This window comes from Equus quagga, chromosome 19 (assembly GCF_021613505.1).
Source record: "Equus quagga isolate Etosha38 chromosome 19, UCLA_HA_Equagga_1.0, whole genome shotgun sequence".
In the NCBI taxonomy this organism is placed as follows: Eukaryota; Metazoa; Chordata; class Mammalia; order Perissodactyla; family Equidae; genus Equus; species Equus quagga.
The window spans coordinates 10,577,309-10,597,630 of record NC_060285.1 but is presented as its reverse complement, the minus strand read 5'-3'; the positions used below and the strand labels follow the sequence as shown (position 1 = coordinate 10,597,630).

The 20,322-nt window shown below is 43.2% G+C and overlaps 1 protein-coding gene across 2 annotated transcripts in view; it reads right to left on the bottom strand.

Annotated features, from left to right (window-relative positions):
* Positions 1-775: 775 nt before the first annotated feature.
* The window catches only part of FAM227A (family with sequence similarity 227 member A), a 76,751-nt gene continuing 57,204 nt past the window's right edge, over positions 776-20,322 (bottom strand). The window contains exons 14-17 of one of the 2 annotated variants that reach the window (XM_046646017.1): positions 16,054-16,194; positions 8,318-8,452; positions 3,193-3,931; positions 776-1,207 (exon numbers count right to left, since the gene is read on the bottom strand). In XM_046646017.1, coding sequence (XP_046501973.1) covers positions 3,850-3,931; positions 8,318-8,452; positions 16,054-16,194 — 358 coding nt within the window. In that variant the 3' untranslated portion in view covers positions 776-1,207; positions 3,193-3,849. The remainder of the gene's footprint in view (positions 1,208-3,192; positions 3,932-8,317; positions 8,453-16,053; positions 16,195-20,322) is intronic. The other variant, XM_046646016.1, reaches the window with a different exon arrangement.

The window sequence follows — 20,322 nt, the reverse complement described above, 5'->3', positions numbered from 1 at the left end:
GGGGCTAAGACCGAGGGGCGGGCCCACAGAGGGCGGGGCGGAGGGTGAGGGGCGGGGCTAAGGCCGAGGGGCAGGCCCACAGAGGGCGGGGTGGAGGGTGAGGGGCGGGCCCACAAGGGGGCGGGGCGAGGGCCGAGGGGCGAGCCCACAGTGGGCGGGCGGGGCGAGGAGGAGACCCCGTGGTGGGGCGGGGAGCTGCCTGGACCAGCCAAAGGAGTCTCTGGTGGGCCCGCGCTGGGGAGAAGGAGGGGCGCTGAGGTGCAGGAAGGGTGCTGAGGAGAGGGGCTTTGATGGGAGGGGAGGCAGGGCGTCCCTTGAGCTGAGGGAGATGCTGAGGTCAGGGAGAGGACTCTGAGGTGGGGACCCTAGGCCTCTGCGTGGGGTCGGTTCTGAGATGAAGAAAGGCCGTTGGAAACTGGTCATGAGGCGGAAGACCTCGAGGCGGGGGAGGGGTGCTGGTTGGAGGTGGCTGAGCGGCGACAGGTGAGGTGCAGGATGCTTAATCAGGACCCTCGGGTTAGGAGGTCGAATATGGGGGGGCTCTTCCCCCCTGCTCAAGGCTTTTCTTTTCACTGCAAGATTCTCATACCTGGCTTCAGAGTCCGTCCCTAACCCCTCAGTGCTCCTAATTTCTCTTACGGTCTCGTTTATGATTGAGGCACCCAAGGCCCATTCAGGGTGGAGAGTAATTTTTCTTCGTCTTCATTTGAAATTTTAAATAGACAACAGAAGCCAAACATATTTTGGTCCAGCTTTTAAATAGAAATTTGAGGCCAGCCTTCACGCCAGCAGAAGCCGGCTCTGGCAGCGTCATCCTCCTCCCCTCAAATGGAGCCTGATGGTTGAGGAGAGTCATGAAACATTTGAAAGAGCATCTGTTGAGGTGGAGGCTGTGATGGATCTTGGATGAATATCTGTGCAAACAGTTCTTCGGGTTCAAGACCTAGCACAGGGCGACCCTTTTTCTTCAGTGACTGAATCATTTTGCTGGAATAAATAGCAAAAAAATTACCACAATAGCAGTTGGCATTTTGTAGGACATTTTTTCCCCTGGTGGATTGTTTAAAGAACCAACGAAAACTGCCATAGCTCTTCAAAATTTGCTATTTTCCAGAAATATCACGTGTCCTTCGTGTTAAATGGAAGTGAATGCCCATTTTGGGGATGAACTTGATAGTGATGATAGGCTTTCGCTTTGAGGCCTCACCTAAAATAATTATAGTAACTTGTGAGCAAGTTGTTAGAGGGAGACGTCAACTGTACAGAAGAGCTGCAGAGAGCACAGCGAGATGATTTAGGGAAATATAACATATGTAGTTTGGTGTAGTGACAGCTGGGAGAGAGAAATGTTCATAATATTTGAAGGTTGTGTGCAGTACACTTAAACTGAAATGAGCTTGGTAATGACATTCATGAAGTGAGGGTAAAAATCTTGTTTGGATATAATATTGATGGTTATATGCAACATTTTAAATGTTTTTTTAAGAACCAAAAACCTGGGGAAGTTAAAAAGTACACTTGAAGACCTTTCCACTTGAATCAGGACAAAAAAAAGAAACAGTACATATTTAAAGTGCATGTCTCCTGTGTCTGTACCTGTGAATCCTTCACCACAATGAACAGAGGAACATATCCATCGCCCCCAAAAGTTTCTGCAGGCCTCTTTGTAATCCCTCTGTCCTCTCCTCCCTTCCCCTTTCTAGCTATTCCTCCCCTTCATTTCCTCAGGCAACTGTTTGTTTTTAAAGATAAAATACGTCCTCAATTCACAACTCAAAATCAGGGCTGTAGGATTGTGAACTTCATCTCCTCCAGTTTAACACCTGAATCTCGCTGCTCCCATGCCAAGCCCTGGTTCTCGGCCACGCTGGCAGCGACAGAATTGGAGTGTCCCGCAGTCGCTCCTTTGCTTTATCCCACACTACAGCGACGGCTTCTTGAACGTTAGCTCCCCTCAATGCTCACCCTGCTTCCCTAAGAAAGGACAAAGAATTCTGCCCCATAATTTTCCCTTCTAATATTTACAAAAAGCAGAGACAGGTCTTTTCATCTTGAACTTCCTAAGAGGCCTATGGTTACGAGTCCTCGGTATTTTCTGGAAGGGGTCCATGCAGGGATGATCTTGGCCCTAAGCTGTGCAACAGAACATCCTGAAAGACAGCAGTGCAGTTTGCTCTGGGCCCAGAAAACCAGGAGACCTTCTTTCTGGGTGGAGGCTAGTGGTAGAGATAGACAGGGAAACAGGCAAATACATCCACCATGGTAACTGCTACCATAATGGGGGTGCACAAAAGGCTGTGGGAGCACGCAGGAGGGCCACATGTGCCAACTCTGCTGGTGGTGTATCAGGGAGGGCTTCCTGAAGAAGGAGACATCTACTTGGGGTCCTGAAAGAGGAGCAGGAATTAGTGATGTTGGGAGTTAGAAGAGAAGAGGGAGGAGAAGGGATTTTCAGGTACAGAATCAGCAATAGGCACAAGGCCCAGAAATAGGAGAGAGCATGGCTCCTTAGAGGAGCTGCAAATAAAGAGTCGATTGTGGCTTGCGTAGCGAAGGGAAGGTGAGAGAGCGCTCTGGTTATGTGAGCTCCATGGTGCCTTGCTCATGGCAGGTGCTCAACATGTCCTGGTTTCCGGAGAACACTATACTTCTTAACAGCAATGAGAACAACAATGATAATAATAGCTGGTAGCAATCATCAAGGGAAATATGCTGTGCCAGGAACTTTGCATAAATTCTCTCATTTAACCACCACAACAGCACTACCCTCAGAGACGGCATTCCCTTTCTGCATTCCAGAAAACAAGTTCAGAAAGGTCAAGTCACACGGCTACCAGGCCTAAAGCCATGCATCCATTATGAAGCAGGGCAGGCATTCAAAGCCAAAGATTGAGCTCCTTTCCTTTCACCCTTCCTCTATCCCTTTACCTGGGCAATATTCTCCAAGGGGGTCACCTACGGTTACCCTGAGGGTTCAAGTGAAGACGCATGTCTCTGGGAAATACCACACGTCCCAAGACCTGGGCTGCTCATTTCAGGCAGACAGCCGTGTGCACTCTTTCTTCCCTCTCGGCTGTGCCTGGTGGACTGCTCCAACACAGAACACGTTACTCCCGTGTGCCCTGAGGCCCAAATGCTAAAGGCCAAGCCCCTCAGCCCAGCTGTATGTCCTTCCACACACTGGTCCTTTACCTTTGAGCCTCAGCGAAGTCTTTCTCATTTGGTTTTTCTTGGATTCCACAAAGATCTCGCCAAGTATTAATGCATTTCTTGGCTCACACATCCTTCCCCCTCTTCCAGACTGTGTGCCCCTTAAGGTGAGGGACTGCGTCTTTATTCATCTCTGTATGCACAGGGCTTGGTGCAGGCATGGCACAGAGTAGATACCTAGTGAATGCTTGCTCAACCTCTCTAAGCCCCAGGGTCCTCCTAGGAGAAATGAAGGCAATAATACCCAACTTGGGGGGCCCCCAGGAGGGCTAACCAAGATAATGTCTAAAAAGGACTTAGAGTCCTCAGGACATAGTAAGTGCTCAGTAAATGATGTCTCCTATGATTACCATTAATGTTACATAACAATATTATACATTCCATAGTCTTCTTCTTAACAAGTGAATCAAAGAACTAGTAAGTAAATGCATGCATGAGTGAGGTGCCTTGACTTCAATGTGAATCCTGACTTGGGCCCAGGGTAGGAGTGAACTACAATAGTCATTGTCCCATGGACTGCGAAGGATTAAATGTGTTTCAGTACTATTTTTTGGTTTATTTTGTTGTTTCTGTTTTAGAGTAAACCTAACAACGTGTTCATTCTTCATCCGAAAAGTTCTCCCAACTCTTGGAAAAGGTTCATTTGGGTGAGTTGGAAAGTGAGACGGTCAGGAAGGTGACTTTCTTTCTCTGCATTGCTTTTGGCTCCTCGGTGACCTCGCTGTGGATGAACCATAAAGACACAAACAGAAACAGATTACAAAATCAGTGAGATCAAGACAATGAAGAAAGGAATCTCCAGGATTATATAAAAAGCCTAGAAATCAACCACCTGGAGTGAGGCAAGTCAGAAGGCTGGGAAATCAAGGTGAAATCGATGGACTACGGAAAGTGTCTGAATGTACCAGGAGGAGATTTATACAACCAAAGGAGAATTTGGAGATAAATTGTGATAAGTACATAAGAAAAGAAAAAAAACCCAAGAAAACAGGAAGATTAAAAAAGAGAGAGGCAGGACCGGCCCGGTGGCGTGGCGGTTAAGTGCCCACGTTCCACTTCAGCGGCACGGGGTTCGCCAGTTTGGACCCCAGGTGTGGACATCGCACCGCTTGGCAAGCCATGCTGTGGCAGGCGTCCCACATATAAAGTAGAAGAAGATGGGCATGGATGTTAGCTCAGGGACCAGTCTTCCTCAGCAAAAAGAGGAGGATTGGCAGCAGCTGTTAGCTCAGGGCTAATCTTCCTCAAAAAAAGAGAAAAAAAGAGGAGATAAAAAAGTGGAAAGTGTTGTTGCTGGAGAATAGGAAAGGAATCCAGAGGAGTGCAATTTCTCTGTAACAAGCTTTGTAGAACTATTAGTTAATTTAGTAAGCATTTATATTATGTTTTGCATCGGTTAGTTAATTTGATATGCACTTAGATATTCCTTTGCATCCGGCACTGTTCTAAGTGCCTTACAAACAGCAACCAATTTAATCCTCATAACAACCTCATGCTATACATACTATTATCATTCCCGTTTTACATAAAAGAAACTGAGATGAAGAGAAGTTAAGTAACTGCTCAAGGCCACACAGCTAGGAGGGCCTGAAGCTGGGCTTAAAACCCAGGTGGTCTGATCCCGGAGCTGCCTCTCTATTCGATTCTTCAAGGAGGAATATGTATTACTTTAACTAATATAAAAACAAAAAATTAAAACTCAGTGTGATCTTTTAAGAGGATTTTTTCCCAATTTCATGAGTATAGAGAGGCAGAGTTGTAAAATGCAATCAGTTACCTTTTCTATAAGCAATTGACTGAAGCAGAATGCTAAACACACATTGGCTAATCATTAATTCCTTCACCAAGAATTTGCTGAATCCTTACTATGTGGGGGCCACAGGTGCAAGAGAGTCAACGCTAAATGAGACGAGGTCCCTGAACTTGGAAGACTTACGGTACAGAGGGGGAGCCAGACAACTGGGTGACTATAGTCGGACACATTCAGTGGAGCATGTTTGGAAAAGCATAGAATACAAAATAGGCCGTCACTAGGGCAGTCTGGGGGGACTTCCCGGAGGCAGTGATGCCCGAACTGGGCTTTAAGGGTCAGGTAGGAATTAGCCAGATGAAAAAGTGGCTAAAGGATGTTCAAGGAAGAGGAAAGAGCAATGAATACTTATTAAAATGAACTGAATTGGTTGGTCTCCTCTTACCCTCAAAAAATGGATGTTACAAACCATAGTATTTATAGGCCCCTCTTAACCTGGGAGATTCCACAGCCCGAACCAATGGGGTACAAGCTGTGCTGCTCTACTCCAGTGTCAGCGGTTGTTTCTCTAATCAAAGGAAAAAATGAGTTGATAAGACTATCTTCATATTAAGTTTACCTCTTCAGCCTTCTCTTAAAAATAGCTAGGCTGGAGCTCAGGCCCTGGAGTCTGAGTGCTGGCTTCAGTCCCTGGCCCAGCGGCGTACCAAACGTGAGAGGCTGGGCAATGCTCACTAACGCTCCGCCTCAGTCGCCTCTGTTGTGAAATGAGGACGACATCCCCCGTCTCTCAGGAGCGCTGTGAGAAAGTACTACGTGGACCCTGATGAGCAGAATAAGGACCTGGCAAACCCAACTCTGCTGTGTGCCACTGATCAGGGCGATAACAACAAACGAATAAGCAGAAGCTATAATTAAGAACAAAATGAGCTGTGACTTCTTAACATTTTATGTTACTTTAAGATACCAAACTTGGCAGCTATACTAAAGATTCATGTTTCATGCTAGTCGATAGCATAAAATTTATTTGGGTGCCCATTTATTTGGGAGCCCTTTATTTGGGTGCCAGAATTTAAAGTGGTAATATTTTTATGGGCTTCTGCAAAGAGCACTCTGACTTCTGGCTGTCCTGTTGCCCGCGGATGGGAGATCAGGGCTCTGAGCTGAGGGCATTGCCCAGAGTATGTCAGCATCTGGTCCTTCACCTTTCAGTCCATCTGCGCTCGAAGCTGGCCTCTCTCTCTGCCCTAGAGCAGCAACTCTGTCAAACAACTGCTGGACTGCGCTCTCCAAAATGAGTGGGCCCCAAACCTCCCAGTCTGGAATGTTCCAGTGTGGTTCTTTTCACTGTTTTGGGCTCAGGGAGTTTTCATGTTATAAAAGGTTTGAGAACTTTGAGGAGAAGCATTTAACCCTGATCTTCTGTGTCGGGGGACGCTGCTGGAGCAGGAGACTTCATCTGCGCCCACACTGAAGCAGCAGCCGGAGCTGGCCGAGGAAGGAGGCCAGGGCTGGGAGGGGGACGTGCATTTCCTGCAGAGCAAGAAGCTTCTGCCAAGCAAGCCTGGGAGGCTGGGAGGGCTGGACCTCTTAGTGCAGCTCAGGGGCTCAGTGTGGCTTGAGAGGTGGCTGGGAGTGCGAGGTGGAGAAAGAGGAGAGCGGAGGTGGGCAGGGGCCACTTTGTGAGGGCTTTGAGTCTAAGAGTTTGGATTTTGCCCCCAGGATCCTGAGGGTTATGAAGCGAAACTGCAGGTTTTGAGTAAAGGAGTAGCGTGATGAAGTATGGAGTTTTGAAATATACCCGAGAGGATTCTGGGCCTTGACCCAAGTAAGCCTCGGTTGCCTCCTCTGAAAAAGAGGAAAAATAAAATTGACCTCACAGGGCTGTTCTGAGACTTTACTGGGCTAACCGATGGAAAATGCCCAGTCTTTTACATATAACAACCATCCACGTTTTTTATGGTCAAGGAAACAGACCTAGAGAACTTAGGTAACTTGACCTGAAGTCATGAAGAGGGCAGGGCCAAGATTCAAACCCTAGGTCTTCTGAGAGTCAAAGCTCCTTCTACTGCTTCAGCTTTTTCTGTGGGGGAAACTAAAAGGTAACTCCTTTACCTGGTTAATCTTTACCTGGGGTTCGTCCACAGTGGTCATCCCCACCACAAGGTGGATCCATGATGGATCCGTTGTAAGCAGAAGACTTTGGAACTTCTATTTTTATATTTCTATCTCATCCTTTTTAATTTCTATTTTTCTGTATGTTTTATAGTTTACATACCATATTAGTATAGAACTATATATATGATTTCTGAATAATTAATATATGATTAGGGGCTGAGTTCTCATAAATGTTTTCCTAAGAGAGATGCAAAATCGAGAAAGCTGGGGACTAATGATCAAGAGGTGCAGCCAGGGTTCCACGTAGAGGTGAGCATTGGGAGACTTTGCAATTCCCCCCAAACACGTATATACCCCCTTCATGAAGACCAGCGTCTGCCGTCAGGACTTTCAAATCCACATATGACCCCATGGTTCCCCTGTTTAGTATCTTTCGGTGGCTCCCCATGACTCAGAGAGTCGAGCGCTGCATGGAAATCCGTCATGACTTGTCCAGGCACCTGCTCTGGGCTCCGCTCTCCTGGAGCCCCCGCCCCCGCCACACACACTTTCTTGACCTCGGCCACGTTACTTCCCGCCTCTGAGCCTCTGCCTCTTCTGCTCTTGCCTCACCCCCCTCCTTCTGCCTGGCAAACACCTTCTTCTCTTTTCCAGACTCAGGTCAAGGGCCACCACTTGAGTACAGTGTTTCTGCATGGCTCCCAGGCCGCCGTGTCCTTTGTCCCCTCTGTCTGACAGCGCCTCCGGAACTTATAGCGTTTCTTTGTTGATACATCTGCCTTCTCTTGACTACATCGTGAGTCCCTGGAGAACAGGGACTGTGTCTTATCTACTGTTATTTATCCAGTGTCTACTGCAGGGAACTTTTGAACCCTCTCCAAACCTGGGCTTGCTGCAGCGCAGTCTCTACCTCATGCGGCTGCTAGGAAGGTTAAACGGAGGTCATGTCTGTGACGGGTTTAGCTTAATGCTTGGCACAGAGTGAAGAGTTAGTAAATGGTAGCCATTAACATCATATAATTTAATATTGTTAGTCATAATATTTTAAATAAAATAATGAGTAAAAAAGTAAACGCATGAATAAATGTAGTGACTCAAGCAAAAAACTCCCCACTCCTGCTTTCCACTCAGCCTAGGAAAAACCGTAATGCATTCTTTCTCTAATCCTGGGGACGATTATTTCTATGTTTCAGTCTTCAGCCACAGCTTTCTTTTCCTCCTGTCGTCGTCCTACCCTACCTTGTCGCAGGAGCATCAGCAATTTTGTAGGGACTTTCTGATCTCAGAGAAGAGAATTCACCAGAGGATGAAGGAGCAAAGGGAGAGTAGTCTGACTTCTGTTTCCATTCTCTTTCTTGCTCCTTATATCTCTTCCTGTTGGGAGAAACAAAAAAGACTAACAAAAATTAGCTCAAAAATTCAGTGTAATTTCTTCAAAGGTTTCACTGGAATCTTGATAAGCGTTGAAATAAAAAGTTTACAAATCAATCAGTAACATTGGCAACAGCAAATAACTGAAGCGGACTGCGGACACACCACGACGACGCCCTCCTGCGTCTTCTAAGCACTGACTGAGGGCGTGTTGGGTGCCAGGCACTGGACTAGGCCCCAGGAAAACAAGGCCATGGGCAAGATTCCTGACCTCAAGGACAAACCTTTGCTCTAGGGAGATGGACAAGCACATCTGTGACTAGAGGAGGCCATGTTCTGTGGACTGTGATCAGGAAGGCACAGAGCACATAATAGGTGCCCCGACTAGGCAGGTCAGGGAAGAATTCCTGGAGGTGATGACCGAGCGGGTTTTAAGGGTCAGCTAGATTAAGAAGTAGTTGAAGGATAGTCCAGTCTGAGAGAGCAACAATAATAGTGGAGAATTAGACTCAGTCGGTTTTTTATATTTCTGACAATCTAAGATGGATATCAGAGAGACTATTAACGAGTCACCATTGATCCTATCAGATTCCATGGCTCAAACAGGTGGGTCTCCAGCTAAACTGCTATTATTGAAAAATTGTGGTCTTTTTCTGGTTTGAAGGAAAATTTCAACTGGAAGGTTTAAGACTGAAAGGCTTCCTGGTGTAAATTTCTCAATTTATTGAGCCTTGGTTTCTTCTTCTCTAAAATGGAGAGTATAACACCACTATCTGTGATAAAGACAATCACTAACCCATCATCTAATCTCTTTTTTTCTTTAGTAATGGAACCAGTTTTTGTTTAAGATGGCAATGTGCCCAGGTTATTTTTTTTTAAACTATATTTCCCAGGCTTCCTTGAAATTAACTTCACCATATGACTAACGTCTGGCCCTTGAAATAAGGTGGTGATGTTATATGGTATTTCCAGGGAGGTTACTAAAAAGGGAGGGGTAATAGAGATTAACTACAAACAGGCATGAGGAATCTTTCCAGGGTGATGACAAAGTTCTAAAACTGGATTGTAGTAACTGTTGCAAAACGCTGTAAATTTACTAAAAATCATTGAATTGTATACTTCAAATGGGCAAATTTTATGGTAAACTGTACCTCAATAATATTGTGAAGTAATATATAATTGTAAAAGAACATTTAAATGTTTTTTAAAGTAATATTTTATTAAAAAGGAAGAAGGTGCTGTAGCCATGTAGTCATGTTCTAGCAATGAGATGTAAGTGGAAATGCTGCTTGGGCCTTCTGGGAAATGTTCCTTAAAAAAGAATGGGGTTATAGATTAAAAGTGAATGGATGGAGAAAAATATACCATGCTAACCGTAATCAAAAGAAAGCAGGAGTAGATGTATTAATTTCAGGCCGAGCAGACTTCAAAGCGAGGAAAGTTGTTAGGATAAAGAAGGACATTATATAATGACAAAGGGGTCAATTCTCCAGGAAGATATAACAATTCTTAACACGTACGCTCCTAACAGCAGAGTGTCAAACTACATGAGGAAAAACTGATAGAACTACAAGGAGAAACAGATGAATCCACTATCATAGTTGGAGACTTCAATATCCCTCTATCAGAAATGGGCAGATTCAGCAGGCAGAAAATCAGTAAGGACATAGTTGAACCCAACAACATCATCAATCACCTGGATATAAGTGACACCTATAAACTACATCACTCAACAACAGCAGAATACACATTCTCCTCAAGCTCACAGGTAACATTCACCAAGACAGACCACATTCTGGGCCATAAAATATACCTTAACAAATTTAAAAGAATAGAAATCACACAATGTCTGCTCTCAGACCAGAGTGGACTCAAACTAGAAATCAATAATAGAGAGATAGCTGGAAAATCCCCAAATAATTGGAGGTTCAACAACACACTTCTAAATAACACATGGGTCAAACAAGAAATCCCAACTGAAATTTTAAAATATTTTGAACTAAATGAAAATGAAAACGCAACTTATCAAAAGTTGTAGCATGCAGTGAAAGCAGTGCTTAGAGGGAAATTTATAGCACTGCATGCATATGTTAGAAAAGAAGAAAGATCTAAAATCAATCATCTAAGTTTCCCCCTTTGAAAACTAGAAAAAGAACAAATTAAATTCAAAGTAAGCAAAAGAAAAGAAATAATAAAAATTAGAGGAGAAATCAATGAAATTGAAAACAGGAAATCAATAGAGAAAATACAACCAAAAGCTGATTCTTTGAAAATATCAATAAAACTGATAAGCTTTTAGCCTGGCTAACTAAGAAACCACAGATCCCATGAACATTAAGAGATAATAAAGGAATACTATAAATAACTCTATGCCCACGAATTGGAAAACCTAGATGAAATGTGCCAATTCCTTAGACACAATCTGCCAAAACTCACATAAGAAGATATAGACCATCTGAATAGACCTCTATCAATTAAAGAAACTGAATAAAACATTAGTAACCTTCTGAAACAGAAAGCACCAGGATCAGATGGGTTCACTGGTGAATCTTACCAAACATTTAAGGAAGAATTTACACCAATTAGCTACAATCTCTTTCAGAAGATAGAAGCAGAGGGAATACTTCGTAAGTCAAGCATTATCCTACCACCAAAACTAGACAATGACATTACAAGAAAAGAAACTATAGATCAATATCTGTCATGAACACAGATGCAAACATCCTCAACAAAATGTTAGCAAATTGAATCTAACAATGTATAAAAGTTATACACCGTGACCAAGTGGGATTTGTCTCAGGTATGCGAAGCCATTCAACATTTGAAAATCAATTAATCCATCACTTCAACAGGCTAAAGAAGAAAAATCACCTGATCATATCAATGGATGCAGAAAAGCCTTTTAAAAATCTAACACCCATTCATGACAAAAATTCAGTGAACTAGGAATGGCAGGAACCACCGCAAACTGATGAAGAGTATCTACAAAAAAAAAAAAAAAAAAAAAAATCCAGCTAACATCGTACTTAATGGTAAGAAACTTGAAGCTTTCCCACTAAGATCAGGAACAAGCCCAGGACATCCCCTCTCACCCCTGCTTTTCAACACTGTACTGGAAGCCCTAGCTCATACTGTAAGATAAGAAAAAGAAATAAAATGTATACAGATTGGGAAGGAAGAAATAAGACTGTCTTCGTTCATAGAAGACACGATCATTTATGCAGGAAATGTGAAAGAACTGGCAAAAAGCCTCCTGGAACTAATAAGTGATTATAGTACAGTTACAGGACACACGGTTAATATAAAAAAGTCAATTGCTTTTCTATATACCAGCAAAAAACAAGTGGAATTTGAAGTTAAAAACATAATACCGGTTACATTAACAGCCACACAAATGAAATACCTAGGTATAAATCTAACAAAATATGTACAAGATCTGTATGAGGAAAATTACAAAACTCTGATGACAGAAATCAAATAAGAACTAAATAAATGCAGGGATATTCCATGTTCATTGATAGCAAGACTCAATATTGTCAAGGGATCAGTTTTTCCCAACTTGATCTATGGATTCAATGCAATCCCAAACAAAATCCCAGCAAGTTATTTCGCGGATGTTGACAAACTGATTCTAAAGTTTAGACAGATAGGCAGAAGACCCAGCATAGCCAACAGAATATTGAAGGAGAACAAAGTTGGCAGACTGACACTACCCAACTTTAAGACTTACTACAAAGCTACAGTAATCAAAACAGAGTGGTATCAGTGAAAGAACAGACAAATAGATCAATGGGACAGAACAGAGAGCTCAGAAATAGACCCACATAAACACAGTCAATGATCTTTGACAAAGGAGCAAAGGCAACACAATGGAGGAAATACAGTCTTTCTAACAAATGGTGCTGGAACAACTGGACATCTACACGCAAAAAAAAAAATAAAAAAAAAGAATCGAGGCACTGACCTTACACCTTTCATAAAAGAGAGGTTGTGGAGAAAAAGGAACCCTCATACACTGCTGGTGGGAATGCAAACTGGTGCAGCCACTATGGAAAACAGTATGGAGAGTCCTCAAAAAACTAAAAATAGAACTACCATACGATCCAGCCATCCCACTACTGGGTATTTATCCAAAGAGCTTGAAGTCAGCAATTCCAAAAGACCTATGCACCCAAATGTTCATTGCAGCACTGTTTACAATAGCCAAGACATGGAAGCAACCTAAGTGCCCAGCAACAGACGAATGGATAAAGAAGATGTGGTACATATATACAATGGAATACTACTCAGCTGCAAAACAGAACAAAATCATTCCATTTGCAATAACATGGATGGACCTTGAGGGAATTATGTTAAGTGAAATAAGCCAGCGAGAGAAGGATAATCTGTGTATGACTCCACTCATATGAGGAATTTAAAATTATGGACTAAGAACAGTTTAGTGGATACCAGGGGAAAGGTGGGGTGGGGGGTGGGCACAAAGGGTGAAGTGGTGCACCTACAACACGAATGACAAACATTAATGTACAACTGAAATTTCACAAGATTGTAACCTATCATTAACTCAATAAAAAAAATTAACCCAAAACGGAGCATAGACTTAAATGTAAAAAGCAAAACTATAAAACTTCTAGAAGGTAACATAGGAGAAAATCTAGATGACTGTGGTTTGGTGATGACTTTTTAGATACAACACCAAATGCACAACGTGTGAAAGAAAGAACTGATAAATTAGATTTTACCAAAATTAAAAACTGCTCTGCAAAAGATAATGTCAAGAGAATGAGAATACAATCCACAGACTGGGAGAAAATATTTGCAAAAGACACATCTGATAAAGAACTGTTCTCCAAAATATACGAAGAGCTCTTAAAACTCAACAATAAGAAAACAAACAACTTGATTAAAAAATGGGCCCAAAACCTTAATAGACACCTCGCCAAAGAAGACATACAGATGACAAATAAATATATGAAAAGATGTTCCACATCATATGTTATCAGGGAAATACAAATTAAAACAACAATGAGATACCACTTCACACCTATTAGAATGGCCAAAATCCAAAACACTGACAACATCAAATGCTGACAAGGCTGTGGAGCAACAGGAACTCTCATTCATTGCTGGTAGGAATGCAAAATGGTGCAGCCACTTTGGAAGACAGTTTGGAGATTTCTTATAAAACTAAACACGCACTTACCAAAGGACCCAGCAATCACACTCCTTGGTATTTACCCGAAGAGTTGAAATGTATGTCCACACAAAAACCTGTACGTGGATATTTATAGCACCTTTATTAATAATTGTCAAAACTTTCTCTCTTTGTATCCTTAGTGCCTGGCATAGCAGGTCTTCAGTCAATGTTTACTTGGCTTCTCTGTGCCTCAGTTTTCCATTCAGTAAAATGAGAGTGATGTCATCTAACAGGGTTTTGATGAGATATAAATAAAATAAAGTGGGCATGTTGTCTCTGTCTGATGCATCTCACTTATTCTACCCCATGTCCTCAACGGTGCCCTGCTCACTCAGGCCTGGCTAAACACAGCACTGCTTCTTCCTGAACACAGCGTTAGTCCAGACAGGAGGGTGGGGCCAGGACCCAAGTGGAGCCATCAGAGACCTTTGAGACTTGGTTTATAGAGGCTGGAGGAGAGTCTCTCTTCTTAGGTCATGTACTATAAGGACACTGGCTTGGGGCTATCTGTGGCCTGAGGGCAGGGACAGCTTGAAAAACAAGCTAGCACACAAAGGGAAAGAGGAGGGGGGAGAGAGAGAAAACCTGAAAATATCACTGAGGCCTTAGGTCCAACGTGCCTGCAGCCAGCCTGTCTGCAGCCTTCCTAGTTTCTGAAGCACCAGCTTTTCCTTCTGCTCAAGCTAGTTTGAGCTGGTTTCCTGGCACTTGCAACCAAAGAGCTCTGACTCATACAGTTCATAAAGTATAAATGCATGGCGCAGAAGGAAGTACAAAATCATTGGTAACTCTTACTATTATCATTAATGATAATAAAAACAAAATGAGAGTTGAGTGAGTAATACATAAAAGCAAGTGAACTTTTATGTGTTGTTTTCCATCTATTGAGAATTCTGACAGTGACCTGAAACCAGGAAACTCCTAGAAGAAAATATAGGCAGTACACTCTTTGACGTCAGTCTTAGCAGCATCTTTTCAAAAGCCATGTCTGCTCAGGCAAGGGAAACAAAAGAAAAAACAAACAAACAGGACTACATCAGACTAAAAACCTTCTGCCAGGCAAAGGAAACCAAGAAGAAAATGAAAGACAACCTACAACTGGGAGAAAATATTTTCAAATCATATATCTGATAAGGGGTCAGTCTCTAAAATATATAAAGAAGTCAACAACAAAAAAACAACCAACCTGATCAAAAAATGGGCAGAGGATATGAACAGACGCTTTTCCAAACAAGATATACAGATGGCCAACACATAAAAAGATGTTCAACATCACTCATTATTAGGGAAATGCAAATCGAAACTACATTGAGATATCGCCTTACACCTGTCAGAATGGCTATAATTAACAAGACAAGACATAATAAGTGTTGGAGAGGATGTAGAGGAAAGGGAACCCTCATCCACTGCTGGTGGGAATGCAAACTGGTGCAGCCACTATGGAAAACAGGATGGAGATTTCTCAAAATGCTAAAAATAGAAATACCATATGACCCAGCTATCCTACTACTGGATGTTTACCAAAAGGACGTGAAATCAACCATACAAAGAGATTTATGCACCCCTATGTTCACTGCAGCATTATTCACAACAGCCAAGAATGGAAGCCGATGACTGGATAAAGAAGATGTGGTATATATATACAATGGAACACTACTCAGCCAGAAAAAACACAAAATCATGCCATTTGCAACAACATGGATGGACTTTGGGGGTATTACGTTAAGCAAAATAAGCCAGACAAACACCATATGATTTCACACACATGTGGAAGATAAACACACACATGGACAAAGAGAACAGATTACTGGCTACCAGAGGGGAAGGGGGTGGCAGGTGGGGTGAAAGTGGTAAAGGGACACATATGTATGGTGACAGATAAAAACTAGACTATTGGTGGTGATCATGATGCAGTCTATACAGAAACTGATATACAATAATATATAACTGAAATTATACAATGTTATAAACCATTATGACCTCAATAAAATAAATTTAAAAAAAAAGAAATGTGGGGCCAGCCTGGTGGCGCAGGGGTTAAGTGCGCATGTTCCGCTTCGGGAGCCCGGGATTTGCCGGTTCGGATACCAGGTGTGGACATGGTGCCACTTAGCAAAAGCCATGCTGTGGTTGGCATCCCACATATAAGGTAGAGGAAGATGGGCACGGATGTTAGCTCAGGGCCAGTCTTCCTCAGCAAAAAGAGAAGGATTGGCAGCAGTTAGCTCAGGGCTAATCTTCCTCAAAAAAAATTAAATTAAAAAAAAGAAATGTGTAAGACCTATAGGAATAAAACTTATTTGATAGAAAAATTATATAACATTTATTAAAGTTAAATATGCACATTAAAAATAATTCTTACGACATTCACATTTCTACTTTCCCCATGGTCTTTGTTCAAACAAACCTTGCCAGAAATGCAGCCTCCCTCTGACAGCTTTCTACAGACTTCTTATCAGACAATTCCTCCGTGAAGGCGACGGGTGGGATGCACATGTGATTTGCCTTTTTTTTATCTATTGCTCTTTGGTTGATATTCTTCACCTCCCTGTGGGGAAATCACAAAGACACACATGGAAAAAGGCTAAAGAGTCAGCATGATCTTTCCACTCCTATCTTCACATGTAAAGAAGGGCAAATATTTACAAAGTCAATCATTAACATCTGTCAAAAGCAACTGACTGAAGCAGAGAGAGCTGACCATGCAGCAGCAACTGAGTCCCGGAGGCCTTGCCATGTGCCACGGGTCACATCAGTCCTGGGGACACAGAGGAATAAGATGTGGTCCCTGAACTCAAGGAACACACACAGTAGTCCCCCGTTATCCAAGTTTCACCGTCTGCGGTTTCGTGTCTGCAGGTTCAGTTACCCACAGCTGACCTTGGTCTGAAAATATTAAGTGGAAAATTCCAGAAATAAACAATCCATAAGTTTTAAACTGCATGCCATTCTGAGTAGCATGATAAAATCTTGAGCTGTCCCACTCCATATGTCCAGCTACCTGCCCATTAGTCACTTAGCAGTTAACAGATCGACTGTCGCCTGTTGCAGTACTGCAGTGCTTGTGTTCAAGTAATCCTTATTTTACCTAATAATGGCCCCAAAGCGCAAGAGTAGTGATGCTGGCAATTTGCATATTTGCTGGATGTGGCAAAGAGAAGCTTGAAAGTGCTTTAAATGAAATGGTGAAAGTTCTCGAGGAACTAAGGAAAACTAGGGAAAGAAAAAATCATGCTGAGGTTGCTAAGATCTATGGTAACTTTTTTTATATTGTTATAATTTTTCTATTTTATCATTGGTTATTGTCGTTAATCTCTTACTGTGCCTAATTTATAAATTAAACTTTATCATAGGTATGTAGGTATAGAAAGAAACTGGTCTATATAGGGTTTGGTACCATCCACAGTTTCAGGCATCTGCTGGGGGTCTTGGGACACATCCCTCGAGGATAAGGGGTGACTACTGTATTCAAATTAGGAAGACAGGTGAAGAAATTTACGATCTGAGAGAAAGCCGAAGTGTGAACTTTGAGGGCAAGCTGAATTCAAGTTAGCACTCTGCCACTTGCTGTGTGACTTGGGCAAATTACTTAGCCTCTCCATGCCATGTACTCATCTCAACAGGGTAATAATAGAACCTAGGATTGTAGTGAGGATTCACTGAGTTACCAAAGGTCAAGCACTTAGCACAGTGCCTGGTACACAGGAAGTGCTCAATAAATGTAGGCGGCAGCTGCTGGTGTTATTTTTGGAGCAGGTTTTCAGTGGCGTGTGTTCAGATAAGCTTGGGGTACACAATGGGAATGCTGAATTGGGTAACATAGCAGCTAACTTTTAAATGTGAGTAGACATTTACTCAAAGAAGCAGGTTATGGGTATCGAGGTAGACAAAATAGCAATGGGTATATATTCAAGTGAATTAAGACGCTGTCATATGCTTCTTGCCGCTGCAGGATAGAAGCAGAAAGACTGGCGTGAGAAAACTAGCACTGAATACTTGGCCTAAACCAGTGGTGATTCCAACAATGAGTGTCTCTTCCCAAGTCAAAGGAAAAAATGTTCACAACATTCTTACTTTTGGGATCTTCTGCCACAACTTTTTCTTAACCCTTTGGAGCCTGTTTCTGCTTGCAATGGAGAGACAAAAAGAAAGCAGCGAGTTGCATTTGTCCTTGTTATGCTCACATTTTCTAACAGAACAACTTGGAGGTAATTCCCTGATACTATTTCTGTGTCATCATTTCTTGAGATGTTGAAGCCTACGTGTGTCTTAGGCTCACATTTTCTACTAGGAAAGCATCTTTAGCTTGTACGGCAGAATCATACGTTGAAACGTTCTGAGGGTTCTGCGAAGAGCATTCTGAATTGTGGGTGCTCTGCCCTGACAAGTTTGAACATCAGGGCTCCGGACTCACAGGAAGACTGTCCTTCAGGAGCAGCTGACCCTGCTCCTTCCCCGCACAGCCCCAGCTGCGTGTGCAAACCAGGCTCTTCCTTCCTCCAGCGCCGGGACCCTGCAGAATCGCCGCTGGTCTGCGCTGTCTCAGGGGCCCGCTCCAGGCCTCCCCAGCTGCAAACTCTCCAGCCTCAAGTCCTTGTGCTGCTTCAGACCCTGCAGGGTTTTTTTTTTTTCTGCTTTTTCTCCCCAAATCCGCCCGGTACATAGTTGTATATTTTAGTTGTGGGTCCTTCCAGTTGTGGCATGTGGGACGCCACCTCAACGTGGCCTGATGAGCCGTGCCATGTCCGCACCCAGGATCCGAACCGGTGAAACCCTGGGCCGCCGAAGTGGAGTGCTCGAACTTAACCACTCAGCCACGGGGCGGCCCCAGGACCCTGCCGTTTTCACAGTATGAGGTCACACGTGTTATCTCGACAGCTGTCATTTACTGAGCTCTTCCTCTGAGTGAGGCACAGAGCTAGATATCTCCTTTCACCCCCACAACTCCTCTGTGAGTACTACTATTAGCGTCCTTGTTATACAGATGGTATCCAAGCCTCACAGGGGCTAAACGATGGGCCTAATTCACAAGCAGAGGGAGACAAGCTGCAACTGGAGCTCCAGTCAGTCCAAGTTCAAAGCCAGTGCTCCTAACTGATAGGCTTTATTAGGGAAATAAATGGTAACCAATGTCCCAAAGGAGTCCCAGCCCACCTACAAGGAACACTCCACATGGGCATTCGTCACCTTTTGTTCTTAAGGCCACCATTAAAAAAACCGCAAAAACTTATTTAAAATTTTAATCATATATAAAAGTAAACAAGATTGTACAATTAACATAATTAACCCATCATCCAGCTTCAATAGTTACCAACATAAGGTCAAACTTGATTCATCTGATACAATCTGAATCTTGATTCTGATACCGTTACTTACTATGGACTTGGTCCTGTGAAAAGACTTTACATGCCTTATTTTATTGATCAATACAACCCTACAAAGTAGGAAATAATATCTTCATTTAATTAAAAAGAACAAAACTGAAGCTCAGCAAGCTATGTGACTGGTCCAATGTCACAGAGCCAGTAAGTAAAAAAAAACTATATTCTAACCCTAGCCTCTGCCATCCCGTGGATCCTGTCTTCAAGGATTCTTACAACTATTAGGAGACACAGACATACAAAACATACATGTTGTAAACAAAATATAATGCCTGGTGCATAGAAGGTGCTGAAAATATCTGTTGGGACAATGGATGAAGTACAGACGTGCGCTGCATAGCACATTCTGGTCAACGGCAGACCGCATATATGACAGTGGTCCCACGAGATTAGCATCATAGAGCCTAGGTGTGGAGTAGGCTATACCATCTAGGTTTGTGTAAGTGCACTCTCTGATGTTCACACAATGATGAAATCGCCTAATGACACAGTTCTCAGAAGGTATCCCCGTCGTTAAGCGACTCATGACTGTATGGAAGAAATAAAGCATAATGTAACAGAGGCGGAAGCACAGAGCCCCACGGAGCTGTTCCTCCGCTCTTTCTCTTCCCCATCCTGACCCTCTCCTCCCTCACCAGCATCTCCAATGTCTCCTCCTTCACACAGGCTTGGGTCTTCCACACTAATGTTTAAAGAGCCCTGTTACTCACCAACTCACCAATCTTGCCTTTTTGATGCAGAATTTTGCTCCTTCTGCTTCCTAGTAATCCCGTCCCCCCTGGGGACCCATACCTTCCCCTTAACGTCCCAGGCTCGGTGTCTGTCTCCAGCCCTGTTGAGACTGTTCTCTACTGAGTCACCAAACCGGTCTCAACTCCACGTCAGTGTGCCTGGCACGCACACTGCTGCGTACCGCTCCCCTGAGTCCTCTCTTCCCTCAGCTTCATGGTGCACATGCCTTTGTATACAGGCTGCTCCTTCCCTGCCGGTCACTCCTCTCTCCAACCCATATTCTATCCTCCCCGACATAGCTGTCTCCACACGCTGTCCTTGACCTCAGCTTTCACATCTGATTAAAATGGGGATAAATTACTGTGCCTATTTATACACACTATTTTATAATCTGATTTTTTTGGCCCAATAATATGTTGTGACCACCTTTCCTTATAAAATAAGAATGGATTGACATCACCATTTTTCTTGGCTGCAGAGTACGTGGACGTACGATAGTTAATTTAACCAATCGTCTTTTGATGAACATTTAGGCTGAACTGCATTCCCGTGGTGATGGTGGT